Below are 21,873 nucleotides of genomic sequence, written 5' to 3' on the forward strand. Positions count from 1 at the left end.
CATTAATGAACTGACATTTTTTTTCTTACAATCATTGATGTGGTGAAGGTTTGTGGAGAAGTTTATTTAACATTTATGGAAAGAGTTTCAGTTGTAAGCACTCTCAATCTCAGTTACACTTTCCATTTTCTCGGCAAAGTGACCGGCTGCTCTTTGTGCTCTTTGTGTTTGTGTGTGTGTGTGTGTGTGTGTGTGTGTGTGTGAGAGAGAGAAAGAGAGAGAGCGAGAGAGAGAGACAGAGAGACAGAGAGAGAGGCTGGTAAAGAATGACTGTTTAATGCAGCTGTAATGAAAAAGAAAACAGGGACTAACTTGTCACTGAGATGTTCCATAACATTAAATCTATCTATAAACTGCTAAAATAAGTGTTGTTCATTAAAAATATGATATGTTATAATATTTGGCAAATTCAATCCACTTTAATTATTTTAACAATGTATATTGTCTCAAAGCAGCTTTACAAAAAAATAGGAAACATAACATAAGAAACAAAACGTTCATTATACAAAGATTAATATAAAAAAAAAAAAAAAAAATTAAGATTAATATTAGACTTATATTTAAATGTGTTTGTATTTATCCCCAAGGAACAAACTTGAGGTGACTGAGGGGACTGTGATGAGGAAACACTCTCTTAGACGGAAGAGGAAGAAACCTCAAGGCTCTCATGTGTCACGCATTGAGCGTGACAGTCACTCATTTTGGTATTTTGGTCACAAATTAATAAATGGAAATTGATTAAATACTTTGCATTTGGTTAAATTGTGTTCAGTCATCCTTACCAAACACAACACCCCCGATGTTGTGTTTTTATTTATTTATTTATTTATTTATTTATTTATTTGTTTATTGGGGGGGGGGTTGTCACTCTTGCCTGTCTTAAAAACTTGAGAGCCCTGAAACCTTGAGAGGAACCAGACTCAAAAGTGAACGTCGTCCTCATATTGTTGACACTGAAGGGTGTGATTGTAAATATACAGTCCGACAATTGTGTATTGATAAGGAGGTTAAAAGGCATGTAAAGTAAAATCATATGCCAATTATACCAAATCACTCTAATATATTATTTTTTGTATAACAGCATAGTCTGTCATGTGTTATTCCTTACGTACACCACAGCTCTGTTACATTCTCAATTTATGTTACTGCACTTATTCTAGTAGGATTATATATATATATAAAATCTATATATCATGTATATAGTAAAAGGGCATAAACAGGGACATGTATGGTGGATGCTGCATATAAAGTCTAATAATAAATGAACGTATAATTGTTAATTTTGAGAAACTTTTTATGAGGAGATTTAGAAGTTCTGAGTCTCCAGTTTAAGAACTTTTTAACGATAAAGTAAAGCTGTTTCTTTTCCCACCACAAGAAAATCTTTAAGATACAGGACTTTTTGCTTTTTTGTAAGCAAGTATTTTAGTTGTTTTATTATTATTCAAGAGAAAGTGATATAATGACCTTTTTATCCTGCTATAATGTGAGTCATAACCAGAAAGTCTACAGCATTAAATGTAATATATATCCATCTTGCAGTGGTAGCCATCCTACTGTTCAGCATTTTCTTATAACACCGTTTCCTATGGCATACAGTACAGCCTCTTTGTTTATGGTGTAGGGGCTGGATGTGATGCTTAATGTATGTTTAATGCAGCCTCACTGGCATATGGGGTAAAAAAATCAAAATGGCATAATCATGGATGTGACAGTCAGACATTGCACATGATAGTCATTATTTATTTATTTATTTATTTATTTATTTATTTATCTTATTTTAATGATAGCAGCCATGTACTCTTCAAGCACAATCCATTTATAGTATATAAAAGCATAAACCAGACATAAGGCAGGTTGTATCTTTTAAGTTATAAGTAAAGAAAGAGTTTAAATCTTAACACAAACTAAACCTCAATTAAAATAATCAGCATGATCATCAACAGTTGATTTTTATGTAATAACAAAATTTCTATTTAGAATACCGGAAGCTTTATATTAAACTTTGGCCTAAAGGTTATGTATAGTATATACTGTACTTTTTTCAATTTCTTTAAATGATCTCACTATATTTTATTGAACAATGATTTTCTTAGTTTAATTTTATTCTCATTGATTCTATTTTCTATTCTATTTCAGACAGTTCATAAAGTATAATGGTTGTGTATGTAACAAATACAGTTTGAATACAATATACACTATTGTTGTTAAGCATGTTCTCATCTGTGTGTTTCTGATATTGCCTTTCTATTTGTGTTTAAAATACCAATACTATATTGTATTGATTTTTGTATAATAGTTGGTTGTTGTAATTGTTAGTTGTTTTTCTTTTTTATTTGCAGAAGAAAAGCTCTGCAATAGCACTGCAGTGTACAGAAAATTTTCCATTCTATCAAAGATTAATAACTCTACAGTCCAGTGTTGAACATATAGGCAATCCATGCACTGTGCAATATTCAATGTTACATATTCTCAAATCGGCTGGTAAAATAAACACGTGGAAATTCCACCTACAGTTTTTTATTCACTTTGGTGTACAATTCATCTTTGGTGTACAGTATGTCTAGTCTAAGTACATTTGAATAGACATTTAAATATAATACTATAATAACTTAAAATGTGATGTGATAATTATATTTCAATTATTTCAGTTTGTCAAATCAATAATTACAATATATTCTGTATATTAATTAGCATGTAGTAAGCCTCTATAAGTAAAATAAGCTTCTTATGATGTTAAATACTTCTGTGCACACAAGAACATGGTAACGTTATTTTAAGAAATACAAAGAATAAGGCATTAGATATTTGATTCACAAATCACAAATTATTTATTAGTCGTTATTCAGAAAGTCATACTGCTGCATAATTAGACAGCTGTCAGGTGAAAATGAGTAATTATCGCAGTATTAGTTGTGAAAGCGTAGAATAAACAACTTATTTCGATCCTTTTTTTTTCAAAAATAATCCAAAATAGTCTATATTCAGTTTTTGGTTCTAGGTAGCATCTAGTTACACCAGTCACAGGTTTGTGCATGCTTGTGCCTATTGGCAAATAACAGCCATGCTGATATTCAGTATAATTACAAGCTTGCTTGTGCAATATTGCTTAAATAACTGTAGATGAGTTTGAAGCATTGTCACTAAAGAAACGTTGTGCTGACCAGCTCATAACTTTCTATTAAGTTTTATGACAAAAGCTAAACACTGAAAATAAATAGTGTCGATACATGTGCACAATTTGTACTCGTTAACAAAATCTAAAGAGTTTAGAATTTTTCAACTTCATTAATATTACTAAAGGTTTTTATTTCCTTATACATTCAATTAGTCAATATGAGGATCTGAGCCACTTATTTGCACACCTATGGACACTTCAGTTTAGACCATCTGTCTGTTGATTTTTTGCAAAGTGGGAGGAAACCCGAAAACCCTGAGTAAACACATACAGACATACAATATGTACAGAAACTCCACACAGAAAGTCACCCAAGCTTCGAATCAAATCCGGAAACCTGGAGATATGAAGAAAAAAGTTTGGTAGCTGTTTGTTTTATATGTATTTAGCTTGTAACCCAAAGTGGAAGTGGGCTAAACTGTATAGAATAAATGTACCTAAATATAAATACTACCACGAGAAATCTTGAAAACAACTCAGAGGTAGAAATGCTAGCACTGTCACTATGTTATGTGAATACTTCAACCTCAGTTGAATCACTCCTGCTGACATTTTATTTTTATTTTAGTTCATTTTATTTCCCCAAACTTGCACGAACTAGTCGCTTATTTTAAAGGCAGTTTCTAAGGATGAATGATTGAACCTCTGGTGACTGCTTGTGCCCACAAACTTCATATCCATTCTAGCCAAAACTGTTCAGAAGACATGTATTCATTCAGAACAAAGGACAATGTATTAAAGTTCTGTTCTGTTATAAGGATTGATTAGGTATAAAATGTAGTTCTCGGCTAACAAAGACATGCAACACTACATTAGGTAACGCATTTTACATTTAAATGTGAATAAGCTAATGTTATGGAAGCAGAAATCAAGCTAATGATAGAAATACAAATGATTTTTCCATAAAAAAAATAAAATAGAAAAAAGATAAAGTGATTTAAGTGACTAAGTCTTACTTCAATGAAGTCATTAAATCCCATACATCAATCACAGCCTCCTGACAGGTAGAGGCACCCTGGTAATCCATTGTATTAACACACATAGTCACTAATTCAAGACAAACTTCTGCAGAAAAGTCAGTTAACGCACTCACTCACACAGCATCAGTGATTCAATAAAGGTGACAGTGTTCTAGTAAAAGACGCATGTGGTCATTAAGCTAGCAGCTACCACCAAATTCCACAGAAGTGCATGTGTCTGGCAGCTATTCAATCACACATGACAGTTAAAGTAGACACAGTAAACTAGAACTAAACTTTTTTTCCATGCTACAAATTTGTTGCTTGTCGTATATAAGTCGTAGAAATAAACACGTCTCGCCTAACCTGAACATACACACACAGTATTCATATCGTTAATGTCTCCAGTTTGATTTTACCCACACGTTGTTAGTATTCTCACTGCATTTCCTTGGATTGTTTCAGTCTCTGATCCGAGTTTCAGTTTTCTTTTGAATATGACACAAATGACAGCATACTGCAATCCAGAGAAGGCAATCAGTGGATAACACTTTAGAGAGAGAGAGAGAGAGAGAGAGAGAGAGAGAGAGAGAGAGAGAGAGAGAGAGAGAGATCATTTTGACTGAAAAATGTCCTCCCTTAAAATCTTATTCCCATGAGCTGGCTACTACATAAATGATCTACAGCTCTGTCATGAAACAGTATGGACAACTCTGTATTTTGTGTTGCTTGGATTTCAAATGAATCAATAGCTATGGGACTAACATATATGACATTTAACCTTACTTACATCACATCCAATTTGTACAAACCATAAAGGAACATTTATAATCAAGTAAAACAAAAAAGTATAAAAAATTAAATAATCTTTATCTAAATTGTTATGTTATGTAGCATTTTTACATGCTACTTATTTGAGATTGTTTGGTCATCAATCTTTAACAAGTAAAATGCAGATCAGTAGGAGTCAAGAATATCAAGTCATTCTACATTGTATCTGTGAAAAATAGTAGATGATTTATTAAATATTTTAATAGCTTCTTTCAAGTCTTACTTAATAGCTTTCTTTCCATCTTACTAGTGAGTAGCGTTTGGAAAAATTATCCAGTATTGTTGGGGAATTTGGTTGGATATGTCTACTAGCTCTAATTACCTTAATCACCAGATCCCAAGTACTTCTTTACTCTCTGGTAGAATTCATTTCAACATATTAATAAGTTCGAGAATCACACAGGCTTTTTAATGTACTCTTAATAAACCGTTACATGATATTAGGGCTGCTTGGGGCTGAGCAGTAATTTGCATCTTCTGGTAAATTATCTGAGGTCATGCACATCCCTATATCTTCAATATACTGGATTGTGTTCCTGATGTGTTCTTTTATGTTGATCTGTGATAATTAATGACAGATATCCATTGATCAATAGTCATGGTGATCCTACCTATTGTGTCTGGTTGTTTATTAAGATGCTCTACAGTTTGTTTTTGCCTCAGAACATCACACCAAATGTAACCACATTGACTACACTTTTAATAAATATACTATTGTCATGATGGGTTTATTTAGCAGTATCTGACTAACAATTCAGTTGGAACTTTTAATTCTATATAATGGAGAGATCGATGTATAATACAAACAATGTATTTTGCATTTTATTTTAAATTTACCATGTGGAAATAAAAAATAATAATAAATATGGTCTTCCCAACACATGGAAATCACAACAGTTTAAAACCTTCTGGCCATTTGCCCTGACTCAGCTCATGCATCAGTTCATGGAGATGTGGAGGCATAGCTGGGGAGATTTCTTGAACCTGAGAGAACCTCCATGAAATAATTAATAACAGTACCATGTGGTTATTCATTCAAGGCTAACATAGCATGCATACAGTGCATATTATTATATATGTGTCAAATAACATTGTTTGGCTCAGTAATTGTGGTCTAATGATTTTTATAACAGGTCACTGAAGCCAATCATAATTCTGCCCTTGGAATCATGTCCCTTAGTTTGTTTAATCATACTTTATTGTATATGCTTCCAGGTTCTATGTTGAAAATAAAATGTATTTTTCCTATTTCTGTTTGAAAGCCATTAGTCAGTTAGATATTCTTTGAGTGTAGAGATAACAAATTGACAGCTGCAAAATGTCTTCTACAAGAAAAGCACGCAAAATATGAGATATTTTCCCCAAACCTTAGCTTGTTATTTTAATCATTTTCAGTGCAACTGTCAGAAATGTTTTTCTTATACCAAGTAATGTTACAAATACAACAGGATTGGCTGACGTGCAATAAATAATTAAATGGCGAATACTGAATACTAACACCACTCCTGCTTTCTGGCATCCACACCAAATGCATGAGCGAGTATATATATATATATATATATATATATATATATATATATATATATATATATATATATATATATATATATATTTCATTTAAAGCATGCAATGATTTTATTTAACGTATTTCCTTATTTCCTTTTTAAATCAATTTCTGGTACACTACTGTGTGGATACACACACAACAACTTGTTTCAAATCTTTTTGCAGTAACACAAAATCCTCCAGAAAGATGAATTTTTTTTTAATCCTTCAAGGATTAATCCTTCAGCATCAGTCTATTAGACCTGCAATGGGATCCATCTCTCTCCAGCTACAAGGGTAAAGAGAGGCGTGCACCCAGGTTACTGCTGCAGCGGAATGCACTATTATAGACATCGAAGCCACGCAGGTGTGTACTTATAATCCCAATCTATTTTCATCCGATATAGGACGACCTTCATTTGACCTGTGTACCACTTTACAGCTTTGACTTCTGCTTACAGCTTTTGACTATAATGCCTTCAAAGCCATGTGTGAAAGCTATGATAGTAGACACACAAAGCCTTTCCTCCTACTAAAGGTTTTTCTTTCTTTTTTTTTTAATCATCATAAAATAAAATGTTGACAGACTGATAGGTTTGCTTGCATTAAAATAGGATTCAAATCCAAGAGAATGGGGAAAAAGGCAAGCTTAAATATGAGTGGAAAGCGATAAAACCTGTGGATTAAGGCAAGCCTGACAGTGGGCCAGCAGGCCAAACGAATAAAGGATTAGAAAATTCTTCCTCCTACCTGAAATGCGCCTGGGTGTCAGAAGCAGAGTGTGGAAATTCCTGGAGGCAGCTGTTGGCCTTGATATGCTCATCGCTACTTGGTTTGCCATTAGCACTGGCTTTTCCTGATGCTGAAAAATTCCCACTTCCTCTGGCCCAATCCAGGTCTCCAAAGCATTATTTAGATAAACCTACGAGAGAGAGAGAGAGAGAGAGAGAGAGAGAGAGAGAGAGAGAGAGAGAGAGAGAGAGAGAGAGAGAGAGTAAAGTAAAATGATGCTGTACCAAATCAAAATGCTGTGTTCTACTAATAGTGGGTGTGTAATCAAATGTACCAAAAGTAGAATTAAATCTCACAAGTGATGCTCAACAAAAGAAAAAATGCTTGCTTTTTTTTATATTGTTTTAATTAACCTTTATGAGTAGAAAACAGCTCCTTTATACAAGTATCCAATGTTCTGCACCGAGTTACAATTAAAGCACTTATAACACACATTGCAGTGTATTACCTTGTAGTCATGCCTGCGTTTTTCCAGCCAGGACTTGCCATAATGTGGCTGAAGTACAGTGCGATACACAACAGGGAACACAGGAACCAGATCAACACCCGCAGAATGCTGAAATCCCAGCATGGGAGGCCTTGATGTAAGCTCCCACTGAAAGACAGAGAGGGGGAATTGAAGGACATATGTGTTTTAAGTCATAGAATTTTACTTTTAATCCTTGCACAATTCCAGGCTAAGGACCTAAGAGATTAATGTGTAAATATGCAAAATGTCCTGGTACAAACAGAACAGTCATCTGTTTATCAATGTCAAAGAATTGGTATTCTCCAGGAAAATTAGCATAAATTAATATATAAAATAAAAACTGATATTTTGACATGAGAACAAGGTATAATTTTGTGTTAAAAGGGTAACACTGTATGTTAAGACATATTAGCATACTAGCATATTAGTGGTTAATTATGACTTTGGTCTTTATTCAGTAAAGTGCAAATTAGACACTTATACGCACATGGCCTATTCATTATGCATTTGCAGTATATTAGTACTTGGAATATATTAATATATAAGTATTAGTAATTGGCTATCTGAAAACAACCAACAATTTATTGACTAGTTGTGTTAATGCAGTAAACAATTTGTTTAAACTCTGTTCCATGGACTGAGGACATTTATATTATTCCTTTTACACTCTAACGACTTATCATTAAGAGTGTGGAATATACTTAAGTCATTGTACTCTATTACAATAAAAGAAAATTGACATTTTAACACTGAAAGTTGTTTAAAGCTTTTTCACTCTGTGGTAATCTTTATCTTCATCACATTAATCAATTAGCTTGAGAACCTCACAAGCTTCTTATGTACTCTTAGTAATCTATAACCTGATATTTGTGCTACTGTGGCTTAGCTGCGGTTTTAGACCTTCAAAGTTACATATCATGAAGGTCATTTCTCCAATGACAATATTCTGTAATTGAATATTCTTAAGTTAGCATCCAAGACTGTAATCAAGACTTATATGTGTGTATATGTGTGTGTTTGAAGTCACAAGGCTGTAGTGTGGAACTCTAGTGTGGTGGAGTTATCAAATCCTTGTATAAAATGATATCCTTTACCGCCATAGAAGCCATAATCTTGATATGTCTTCAAAACATTTTTAATTTATATATAAAACCGGTCATATTTAACAAAGATATTTAGTTAGTTAACATTACGTAAGACTAGCGTCAATTATATAAAAAGCCTTTATTTTGTTTTTCAAATACATCACTGCACAGTGAAATTCCTTCTTCGCATATCCCATCTTTGGAGGTTGGGATCGGAGCTCAGGGTCAGCCGTAATACAGCACCCCTGGAGCAGTAAGGGTTAAGGGCCTTGCTCAAGGGCCCATCCCTAGTAAAAATAGCTAATAGAAATAGATAAGAACCAAATCTAGTATGAGTGAAATGTTAAACTCTAAACTACTTATAGACTTATAGGAATTCATTAGACATTCATTATTTCATAAAAATAAGCTGACTGCTTTTGACTTTATTGAATGAAACACAAGAGTGTAGTTAATCCCTAAAGAGTCCTCGATAAACTAAAAAAACGGTTTTAAGCTGATTGTTGCCTATTCTTGTAAAGAGTGTCAAACAATTACAGTTGACTCTATTAAGGACACCAAAGACCTCTGGAAAACTACTTCAGAAATGAAAGGTCTTAAGTTAAAAAGAACTGCTCCATGACTGTCATTAGATGATGATCACTGATGCATTTTGGGCTTGTAATGAGTTTTTAAAATCATTTCTTTGCACCAATATATTGGAGAGAATATTAATATGATGGGGTTTAGGCTGAATTTGCAAGGCAGATGTGAAAGGGAGTTATTTATGCCAAGGACACTTTCAGCCAGGCAATAGTATTATGATTTAAAAACTCCCAGTTATAAAAGAGAAATACAGTAAAACTTGTATATAGAATTGTCAATATCAAGGACAAAGTCATATATAAATAAATAAATATGAGTTGCACAAGAGTGCAATGAATTTTAATTGTTGCACAGTCTACAGTTAAGACTTTTGTGCGTGTGTGTGTGTGTGTCTGTGCATTGAAGTATAATTATGCCACATGTTATGTGTTCTAGGCTTGTGTGCAGTTTGATTTGTTCTTGATCAAATAAGATTTCAAGCAAAAGTTACTTTTCAATATAAAATTGATAAAGTTGTATATTCCGTATACACGTTTTGGGAACAACCCTTGAATGCTAATATTCATATAATTCTCATCTTTATTGCTGTAACCCAATCAATAACAGGTTTTACATGCAAGATGAAGGTAATAGATTTCCTCACCATATTTTACCACAGATTTCCTCACAACAGAAAATCTGATCAATAATAAACTGATAAAACTTGTGGAATGAAATCATAAGAGCACAAAATTGCCTGGATTGTTTGGACGGTTAAAAATGTGGATGTAAAAAGCTTAGGATGAGTTTTGGACTGAATTAATGTTTGGATCGTTTCTTTTCTTATGATTTAATTTTTATGAAATATCTCTCTCTCTCTCTCTCTCTTTCTCTCTCTCTCTCTCTCTCTCTCTCTCTCTCTCTCTCTCTCTATATATATATATATATATAGATATAGATAGATAGATAGATAGATAGATAGATAGATAGATAGATAGATAGATAGATAGATATCCAATCTGAGTGTATTTTCACTGTTTGACACTGTGTTCTTTAATAATAGTATGATCAGTGTCATGGTTACCTGTGATTTGCCTTGCAGCTAGAACTAGAATCAGAGCTTCTGTTTTAGAAAATAAAGCAATACCTTCTGGTCAAATAGCTGTGTTATAATACATTTAATATATTCCATTGCACTCATTCGAATTCATTGCAAAATTTAAAACCTTTTTCTCTTCAAAAACAATTTTCAACACACAGGTTCTGGGTCATAGTGACACAAAGTAATAGGGAAAGTCACATGTACCAAATTTATGGCTTTCCTAGCTGTGGGAGGCTCCGTTCTTTTCAGTGATTTAACAAAAGCATGAATAAGCTGGCTAAAAGCTGAAGTCTGACATTCAAGTTATGGTGAATATTCTTTATAAGGCAGGAACTATGGGTTCAAAAGATCAATTTCATAAAGAAAAATTAAATGGCACATGAATGTCAAAGCCCATTTATTTATATAAAACTCCTTTTCACAAACTTTTATATGTGCATAATATAAATGCTCCATTCTCTTTGTTTGAGCTTCCCAGCTCAGACCTAAGAGATATAAAACTTTCAGTTGAACCAGAAGCTTCATACTCTATGAATGTGTGTTATCTACAGAATGTCAATTATATTCCGGTAATGTGCCTGGAGTGTGGTGCAGGCATAAAGACATTCCTTAATGCTCAAGAGTGGAGTCACATCTTTGCATTACTGCCGATCTATTTCCACAGCGCTCATTATTAACCACACTCAGCTGTGGGAAGTACCACTTTGTGACACACACTCCCTCCGGCTGAGTCATTTCCTCACTATGGTGCAAGTCAATCAGAAGCCCAGTGCTCTTTGTAACCCAGTGGAAAGTTGGTGTTAAAATGTCCTTTACTTTACATGTCGCCAAACTGAGACAGTATAAACCAATGTCCTTGTACACTACGTAGTCTCAATAGTTATAAAACTCTTTGCACAGAAATTTCATTTTCAAAGATTTAATGGCATTCTGCATTCATGAGTGGGAGGTGGTTTGCATTAAGCAATCATAAATAAGCACCTCTAGAGGTTACAAGTAAGAGTTTTGTGAAGACTAACAGCTTTATGCTCTTTCTACAGTCATCATCCTATCGACCGAGCTAACCTCATTTATAAAACTCAACATAATGGCCCGTATGTTAATACTGGCCTGAAGGTCAGCCCATTATCCGGAGTGGCACTGGACCTACTCACAAAGAATAGGCAAGACTATGAAACATGACAGGCAAAATATGAGCTGTAATGAGGTTTAATGTGGAGTTTAACAAAGGCCCCTCTTGACCAATGATCTTTGAATAGTAAAAATCAGAAATACTACTGATCAAGCACTTGTGTCTATCGTGAGTTATTTGGCATTCACTCTGAGACAATGCACCAAAAAAGCTGTTACAAATACAGAACAAAATCCACAGTGGATGATACATGAACTCTCTCAGTCCCCAATCTAACACTATCAAAGGAGTAATATAGCACTGTTGGCATTAAATCAACTCTACCAGAGGTGAGGGGCAGCACAGTGGCACAGCATTCAGCATTGCCACCTCACAATGCCAGGGTTTCTGCTTCAATCCTAATTTCAGTTTACTGCCCACTGGGAGTTTCTGTGCATGTTTTATTCGTGTCAGCATGAGTTCCTTACTGCCTCACCACTTTCCTCACACCTCCCCAAATGATGAAGGTTAGAGGACTGGCTATGCTAAATTGCCCCTATGTGTGAATGAGTGTGAACGTGCATGTGCATGATTCCCTGTAATGGACTGGCATCTCATCCTGCATACACTGCCACCTTACATTCATTGTTCCCAAGAGAATGAGCTCTGTATCCACTGTGACCCTGACTATGATAAAGTTGGGGTAAGAGCACAGGGTCAGCCATGATACAGCATCCCTAGGGTTAAGGGTCTTGCTCAAGAGCTTAACAGTGGCAGTGTTTGTTCACCATGGTTTTTCACTTTGATTTGTGTGTATCTGACTATTCTCATATGCCCATATGACATTAAAAACCTCCCATCTGCATGAGTTTTTTTTTTTTTCTTTCTTTTTTTCCGTTTGTTTTCCCATGGGCATTCTTGATGGACACCTCTTGTCTCAACCAGATGTCCAATAATTATTTTTGGCAAGATTTCTAGAAACAAAAAAAAAAGAAAGTAAGAGTATATAAATGAATATTGACCACCAATTCATATCTGTATTTCTGTCTGTTTAAAATACATCTGTTCATTCAGAAAAAAATGTTGTTTTTTTATACGAATTAAAACAAACACTGATGATAATGTGTCATCTGACTTCACTAGCAAAATGGCATAAGAAAAAGTACCACTTGTAAGGACTCTGCCCGGACTCTGGCCACGTGCGTTTGTTTACGTTTCTCGTCACGTGTCTGCCCCGCCTTCGTCTGCTCCTCCCTGTCATCACACCTGATCCTTATTGTGTCATTGTCCTTTTTTGTATTTAACTGTGCCGCGTTGCCTCGTGCAGCGCGGCCTCTACTGTGGTCTTAGTCCTGTTTAGTCCCGTCTCGAGTCTGTGTTCCTGTTTTGTGTTCTGTCATTAAACCCTGTTTATTTATGCTATCCTGCGTTTGGGTCCGCTCTGTTCCGTGTTCATGACAACCACACATAAACCACAACCATGGTCTTAACTTATCATCCATAACTTCTCTTATTGATTTTTGTGTTGTTGTGATGTTTTATTTATTAGTAGTAGTAATAGTTGGAGCAGTAATAATAATAATAATAGTTGTTGTTGTTTTTATTTATTTACAGATGTGAGATCTTGTTATCTAGCAAAGAATATTTTCTTCTTCTACAGCTGATAGCCACTCTCCTAAGAAAAAATGTTAGATAGTAATTATTGCTATGTGAATATGCACATAAGTAACATGCAAAAAAATAGTTTGTATTGTTTAAGTACTTTGGCAATAACCTTAATTTTATGTTATTGTCTAAATCAAACGTTTAATAATGCACAAATATTAAAAAAGAAAAAGTCTGGTAATCAAATGTTGTACATATTACTAAATACTACATATATAGAAATCTGCGTTCCCTAATTAAACAGTTTGTAACAAATCAAAAAAATAGTAATAAAAGCAAATTACAATTGGGGTACATCAAATCACTGAGCTCCAACAAAACAGCCTAAACAGACACTACTGACAATTTTGAAATCCAAAATATACAGTTTAACATTTAACTCCTAATTTTCATAAGTAGTAGCTGTGTTCTCATTGATATGCCAGCCATTTAGCAAAATTTAAAACAGAGTTCCCCCTGTGTCTACTTCTGCAGGGGTACTGCAGACTGTATCGTGCTATTAATAATACACATTTTATTTTCCTGTTGTTTCCCATTGTGAGCACACTACTCCCCATAAAAATGTTCAATATATTAAGTCATACACTAGCTGCTAAATTGTATTAATACTGCAAGACCAATGTGGAGTAGTTGTGAATATAAATCGTTGGAATATAACTGTGGTTTTATTTTGATGTTCACAACCAATCCCTGACATACACAACATTCGTAGCTGCCTAAGGCACCATTTGGAGCCAGGTGTCACTTTGCCAATTTGGAGAGCCTTCAAAAGTATATTGAGCTACATGCAAGCAATGCCTGAGCCAATTGTACCAATGCTGTCGTCTTTCACAGCTCCCAAAAAGCAGATTACTGATAGATTAAGAGCTGTTACAAAGAAGATTGTAAAGTGGAACCCATGCACAAGTATTGCTCTGTTTTGCCAGCTCAAAGCTCAGAGATGCACTTGAAGTGTGTAAACAGGACAAAATTTGATTTTGTCCATCGGTGCATCCTGTGCAATGCTATTTAGCGTCAAAGAGAAGCAGAAGGCAGATGTTGCTTCATGAGAAATTTGTCAAGACAGTAAAGTTAACACTAAAACTGTTCTCATAGTCCTGAAAACTTGTTACAACACTTTTTTTTTTTTTTTCGCAAGTGCAAATGCATGATGCTCGCCTTGGGCACCAAATGTACTAGGACTGGCAGTGAATCATATTCATTAAGTTTTTCCTGCTAGAAATGGAAAGTCTTTTTTTTTTTTTTTTTTAATTAACATAAATATTTTAATGTGAAAAGACTTTGTTTTGAGGTGGAATGAGGTTGTCACCAGAACTTATGTGTGAATTTCTGATATGCCAATAGATCAAACCTTCAGGAAAGATTGGCTATTAATCTTCACTTTGTCTCTTTATGTTGAAAAAGTTTTGTATATTTTTTTCCCCAAAATAATTTTTAATTGGAATGCTAAACATTTGGTTTAATCCACTTTAGACAATCCACTTTAAACCTTCAACGAACGGTTAAATAAAGTACTATAGAGTGTTAAACATCTAATATATCAATGGTTTAAGGTTACTGCTGCTTAGTAGATAATCTAAGAACACTACAAATTGGCTTCTGCCTTTAGCTCAGAGTTAGGGCTTAGGGACATATATTATTTAGTTTAGTTACTATAATATGTAGTAAATTACAGCCATGGAAATCACAATTCCCATTTTCAAATGGATTATATTTAATTTCAAACAGCTATTAGCATTTTTGACTAGTAAATAAAACAGGCAAATTCAAACCTCATAAACTCAGCAATATCTGGTACCAACTTGGAGGAAATTTGTTCCTTTGTTGAATGACAGAATAGAAATCGATAACAATAAAGCTCTATAACCAAAGGTTTTTGGACAGCTGATCATTCATTCATTCATTCATCTTCTACCGCTTATCCGAACTACCTCGGGTCACGGGGAGCCTGTGCCTATCTCAGGCGTCATCGGGCATCAAGGCAGGATACACCCTGGATGGAGTGCCAACCCATCACAGGGCACACACACACTCTCATTCACTCATGCAATCACACACTACGGACAATTTTCCAGAGATGCCAATCAACCTACCATGCATGTCTTTGGACCGGGGGAGGAAACCGGAGTAACCAGAGGCGAACGTGCTAACCACTAAGCCACCGTGCCCCTGGACAGCTGATCATCATATCCAAATGTAGACCTTCCCTAAATTGTTGACAGAAGCACACAATCATCTAAAATGCTTTTGTGTGCTTCAACATCAAGACTGTTCTAAACCTGTTCCAGCATGACAATGTCCCTGTGCACAGCCAGGTCCATAAAGGCATGGTTTGCCAAGGTTGGAGTGGAAGCTCTTGAGTAACATGCACAAAGCCTGGAGTTTAATCCCACTGAACAGCTTTGAGATGATTAGGAACGCATTTTCAGACCTTCTCAACCAACTCATCCTCACTAATGCAATTGGCTGAATAGGCAAAGATCCCCACATACTGGTGTGCACATACAACACATTTGGGCATATAGTGTAACTGTATTTAAGGGGTGCATAACATTTATTCATTTTAGAGTTAAAGTTTTCTCAGGGTAAAATTTGAATGTGAAAGTGACGTGACATACGGCTAAGTACGGTGACCCATACTCAGAATTTGTTCTCTGCATTTAACCCATCCAAAGTGCACACACACAGCAGTGAACACACACACCGTGAACACACACCCAGAGCAGCCATTTGGGCAGCCATTTATGCCGCGGCGCCCGGGGAGCAGTTGGGGGGTTCGGTGCCTTGCTCAAGGGTACCTCAGTCGTGCCCAGCCCGAGACTCAAACCCACAACCTTAGGGTTAGGAGTGAAACTCTCTAACCATTAGGCCATGACTTCCCCCACAATTTCTAAAATAGTTCACAAGAAGTCAGTTCATACATCTGAGATATTGTTAACAGATAGATGAGTATCATTAGTTGAGAATCAGTTGGCTGTTTCATGATAGCCTATAGAAAGTTAGTAGGATATCTAACTTGGACTTCAATAAAGTGTTATCAAACATTTTTACATATTTACTTATGCAAAAGAAATCATTTTAATTAAATTCAAATTCCTTCCAATTGGATAACATTAATCCATGTTGTAGTCCTTGGAAGTTGTAATGTTTTATATCAATATAATTAGGACCTGCTTACTGCTCTGAAAGGAGTAAATAAATAATAAAAAAACATATGGGAAAAAAGAACTGTGGACAGTTGGAAATATAAGCAATGTCACAATCAATGCTTTAGTGTATCCTTCAGACAAAGGAGTATAAGGGTTAACATGGTACTGAAGATGTTGCTGTTTAATGTCTTTGTAAATCACAGCTTGAGTCTAACAAAAGCTGAACATGTGTAAATATTGTCTTGCAAGCAGCAGTGGGAAAAATATGGCTTGCTACCTGAACGTTTGGCACTGGAAGTGGGCTGATGAGTGGTGGTAAGAATGGATCACAAGAGAGTTGCCAGCTTGTGATAGCACGCAGAGGAGGAGGAGGAGGAGGAGGAGGAGGAGGAGGAGGTCTGGCAGAGGTAAGGAGGGTCGCATGAGGAGTGGAGCTCAGAGTACACAGTCCTGCAGCACTTGGCATCGTCCACACCCAGGGAGGAGGCTCGGTGCTCAGCGGCCACACACGTGGCTGAGCCTTAACGCGCCGAACGGGCATCATCCCTGCATCCTACAGCAGAACTTTATGTGCTGGCACACAGGAAAAAAGAGAGGAAAAGTGACTTAGTTATTGCAATAAAATATATTATGCTTTTCTGTGTAATATTGTGAAAATGCTGTAATTTCTGTACAATTATGTCTTAGTAACGTTTTCTGCAAGTTGTCATTTCATCCAAACAACACTGCATTATTTAAACAGAGATTAATACATTTCTTGAGCTATCATATTATCTACAATATAAGCATTTGGCCTTCAGGGAGTAACATTAAAGGTTATATGTAGTTCTCTGCAGAAATAATTCCAGATAAAATGTCTTTAGAACTAAAAGACAAAAGATCTTTTTAACGAGATCTTTTCAATTATCTTTTTAAAGGAGCTGAATTATTAAATTGCACAAAAATGCAAAGTGCAAACTCCAAATGCAAAGTCTGCCTAGAGATACGTCATAGTAGAACCTACTTTTTATTTCTTAAGCTGCTAAGTCACCTATTAATAACCTACAGTACCACCTGTTTGTCAAGTCGATTTATTAGGTTTGTTTGCTATTCAGTTTGATTGCAAACTACACACAAGTAAACCAAAAGTTTGAGGCATGTGCATGAGTACAGTATGTACTGGTGCTAAATGAGCAATTAATGATTTTAAAACATTTGCTATACTCTTTCCATCACTTTTTTCTTTTCTTACTTTTCTTTCTTATTTTCTTATCTTATTTCTGCAACAGGTGGGCACTTTCAATTTCTCAGCTGGGTTTAGTAGTTCACTTTTAAAGGAAATGCATTGCATATGTGATTTCTTTCCTGCAGCTGAGTTGATTCAGGGTCAAATTTCTATCTTACTGTAATCAAACTGCCCTGGAGTCCACTTAGATGCAAATCTAGACCACCTCACTGAGACAGGAGCTTTAGTCTACAATGTGTGTGATTACTGTGTTCACATCTGCTGAAACAACCAGTGCTGAAAACATAAAACACATGAAGGTTTGAATGAAATCAACTAAATGCTGCACATGAAGGCAGCCTTCCAGAACCTTTATGATGGATGACTTATTATGTGAACTATAATTTGTTTTGTCCCTCTGGATGAATCCTAAAAGGCTCTATGTGGGAAATTATCACAAAATTTGCTTATTAAAGAGGGGTTTGAGAGGAAGGGATCCTTTAGGGAGCCCATTTCTAAGAACAAAATGATAATTTGGTTGGTCTTGCCACCAGGGAATAAATAATGTTTTAAGGAACCATGAGCAAAAAAGGTCTTAATTGAAAAATAAAACCTTTTCTAGCCTTATTTTATTTGTAAAGAGCATACATTCTAAGAGCTGAGTGCTCCATCCACACTTGCTCCATTTTGGGTTCTTAGACAAATGTAAGATCTTTACATACAAATCTTCCCTGGCATATGAGATATTAGATCACCGATGAATTCTGAATGTTGTAGTTACAGTATGATCTCCCCAGACCATTTTTTCTATTCTACACACCAGAGGTTTTAGTCAGTGCTAGATCTCATCCTAGTTACTGACTATACAGTATAGTAAAATATTTATCCACAATATAACTTCAATAGCTGAGTTCCCAGTTATGGATGGTATTGTTCATTAGTGTAAATAAAGTGTGTATATAATATAATTCCATAGGCAAAACCAATCACGTTCATCCAGGTGTCCAAATGCAAAAATCAGCCCTTTTGTTGGTACACATGTGCTACTTAATATGTTACCAGATATGATTATAACTCTACTTTTTCAGCAAGCACACACTAAGGAAACTAGGGCTCGTCTGAGCAAACAACGTTCTGATGAATGCAAGTTTACTGGAACGCGTTGCTTTATGGGTGCAGATTATTAATTAATGCACTGCGCACCATTATTGCGTTCCAGATGATGTTCCCGTATACGAATGCTATACGGTTAGGATTTACAAACTCACCTGTGAAGAGATGTACAGTATAAATTCCCTTATAGAGAGATGCACTTTCTTACACCTTCATTCCTTCACTCACTAGTCACGCACATATTGGAAAAACAAAGACACTCAGCCCCAAAAAAAAAAGCTTATAGTATCCAGTACCAGATGTTTAAAAGTGGCCGGAATGAGAAGCGACCGCGCAGCGTCCACGGACAGAGCGCGCGATCAAGACCCACGGAATCAGTCCGGTATCAGTCCGCACAATAAAAGAAGCTCGGTGGGACTGTAGCGGAAAATATGCTGCCTGTCACTCTGTCTCTCACTCAAGAAAAGCATACGCTCCTATAAGGGACCATGGCTCATATAAAAACATCATAAATTTTGCTCAGAATATAATCCGGGTCGTGGGAACTTTGCGCGTGACGCCCTGCGAGTGTGCGCGGATTTCTTATGACGCGAATCAAAGTCTCTCTCTCTCTCTCTCTCTCTCTCTCTCTCTCTCTCTTTCTCACTCTCTCACTCGCTCTGTGTGTGTGAGTGTGCGTGTGTGTGTAAAAGAGAGAGAGAGAGAGAGAGAGAGAGAGAGAGAGAGAGAGAGACTGTATTGATGCCGCGTGCCAGCGCACAACGCATCCAAAAGGCACGTGGATGAAAACAATCCTACACGCTGTATATCTGCTTTGACATTTACAAGCCTACAGTTAATTGTGCATGCATACTTCATATGTGCAATTGATTGTTCTTAGTTTTTTTTTTTCTCTCTCACACGATGTACCTTAATCCAGAATACACAGACAACTTTCTCTTCTGTCATTTTGACATACTGCCCAAAAAAATCTAGTCTATATTTATATACTTCTGATATGCATCTATTGCATACCACCAGGGGGCAGACCATGTTTTGTCTGTTTTCTCAGCTCACTTTAGCCTACATAATACTGCATAATAAATAAATAAATAAATAAATAAATAAATAAATAAGGTTCATTTTACTTAAAAGAACCAATTTAAATAAGACTTACAAATGAAGAATTGCTAGAGAAACAATGGAAAGTGAAATGCTGACACTGACAGCAAGTTGTGTGAAGCTAATTGTGTCTCTGACAGTTCCTCAGCCACATCACTCAAGTTTAATTTATGTTAATTTCATCTGAAGTTACTGCTAATTAATCAGGTAGCATCAATTTAAACATGGCGACCCTGACCAAGCAGTTAGTAAGGATGAGTCAATGAACTTCAATATTTTGCACAGCAAATAATGTTTAGATTAATGAACATGAGCTTTCATTGTCTCACGAGCTGCATATCTGATTGCTCACTTACACCCAAGAGCTGCAAGCACTTTCCAGATCTCATAGAATTTGCCAATAGACTGAAACATTCACGTAACTGCCAATAGACCGCTCTTACAAATAGCATGTTCTTTATATTAGTACATGCACAGTTGTTCATTTCATGCCTCTTTTTATCTATTTATATAACCAGTGCGGTTTGCAATCATTCTCATTCTGGTGTATAATTACTTGCACTGCAATAAATTGTTTTATTTATTAGAACTTAAACCTCATACCTGACTGTTCTCCCACAAGTAAAAAAAAAAAACTGGATCAGCCAGATTTCTGACAAGAATTATAAAAAGACCATATCTGTACAAAAAAAATTGTTCAAACAATGTATTCATATTCAGTAAATTTCACAGACTGGTTTAATGAATTCTTTGCACAGTATGAGCTCAATCCAAGGACAATCTGGGGAACACTTATACCTTCAAACTTGCACAAATTACACCATAAGACTGTCTGATGATATTATCACATGTATTTCATCACATTCATTGCATGCCATTTATCAATTATTGCCTTCAAGTGAAACATATACCTGTACTGTAAAAGAAAACCCCAGTTAAACATTGTCACTATCAATGAATTGACCTGAAATTGTTTGGAAGACATAGAAGCTGGCGAGCAAATTTAACTAAAGGGTTAAAATGTCCTTCATGCATAGAATGAATTATATCTGATTAATTAGAATTCTTGAAATAATATTTGATGACATCTTTAGAATTAATCATTCCATGCATGAATCATTACAGTAGTTTTTCCACTGTGTATACAGATCTCCAGCTTTTGTGACCATTGCTTTAAGTGAGCCGTAGAGATCTTTTACAACAGACGTTATAACCCAGATGTGTTGGAAACCAATTTAACCATAATTAAGATTAAATTCAATTAAAATTTTTATTAAGTTGTATAGCACTTTTAACTATGGACATTGTCTCAAAGCATTTTTTACAGAACAAAAGAAATATTTTAAAAAAGGTTTAATATTATACAAAGATTAATATTATACAAAAGTTTAGGATTAATTGTTAGGCTTATATTTAAATGTGTTTGTATTTATCCCCAATGAACAAACCTGAGGTGACTGAGGCGACTGTGGTGAGGAAAAACTCCCTTAGACGGAAGAGCAAGAAACCTTGCGAGGAACCAGACTGAAAAGGGACCCCATCCTCATTTGGCTGGCACCGGAGGGTGTAATAATAAACTGTTATAAACAATGGAGAGTGTTATTATTAATAATGTCCTTTCTACAGTCATATACAGTACAGTCTGACAATTGTGCATTGATTAGGAGGTTGTTGTCCTCAAAGACCACATGTAGTTGCCATCTTCTCTTAGAATGCTTGAAATCTTTATGAAATCTTTATTAGCAAAATCCAACTGGAGCTGGTACATCTCTAGATGCCTCAGGATCCTCAGAGGGTTGGCCTCTTCTCACTGATATTCTGAAATCTTCATGAAGCAGAACACAGCTGGAGCTGGCACAATCTATGGATGCCTCAGGATGTGTAGAAAAAGAAATGCAAGTGGAGAGGAATTAGTGTAGCTGATGTTTATAATATTAACCAGAACTAGATGATAATGTGCATTTCATCAGATCTAATAATCAAATGGAGGATGCCAGATTACAAA

At 35.5% G+C, this 21,873-nt stretch overlaps 1 protein-coding gene across 1 annotated transcript in view; it reads right to left on the bottom strand.

Moving 5' to 3' along the window:
* tcerg1l (transcription elongation regulator 1 like) overlaps window positions 1-19,224 on the bottom strand; it is an 81,400-nt gene extending 62,176 nt beyond the window's left edge. The window contains exons 1-4 of the mRNA XM_060889748.1: window positions 18,923-19,224; window positions 16,728-17,023; window positions 7,754-7,900; window positions 7,264-7,435 (exon numbers count right to left, since the gene is read on the bottom strand). Coding sequence (XP_060745731.1) covers window positions 7,264-7,435; window positions 7,754-7,900; window positions 16,728-16,994 — 586 coding nt within the window. The 5' untranslated portion in view covers window positions 16,995-17,023; window positions 18,923-19,224. The remainder of the gene's footprint in view (window positions 1-7,263; window positions 7,436-7,753; window positions 7,901-16,727; window positions 17,024-18,922) is intronic.
* Between the last annotated feature and the right edge of the window lie 2,649 nt (window positions 19,225-21,873).

This window comes from Tachysurus vachellii, chromosome 2, assembly GCF_030014155.1.
Source record: "Tachysurus vachellii isolate PV-2020 chromosome 2, HZAU_Pvac_v1, whole genome shotgun sequence".
NCBI classification, from domain to species: domain Eukaryota; kingdom Metazoa; phylum Chordata; class Actinopteri; order Siluriformes; family Bagridae; genus Tachysurus; species Tachysurus vachellii.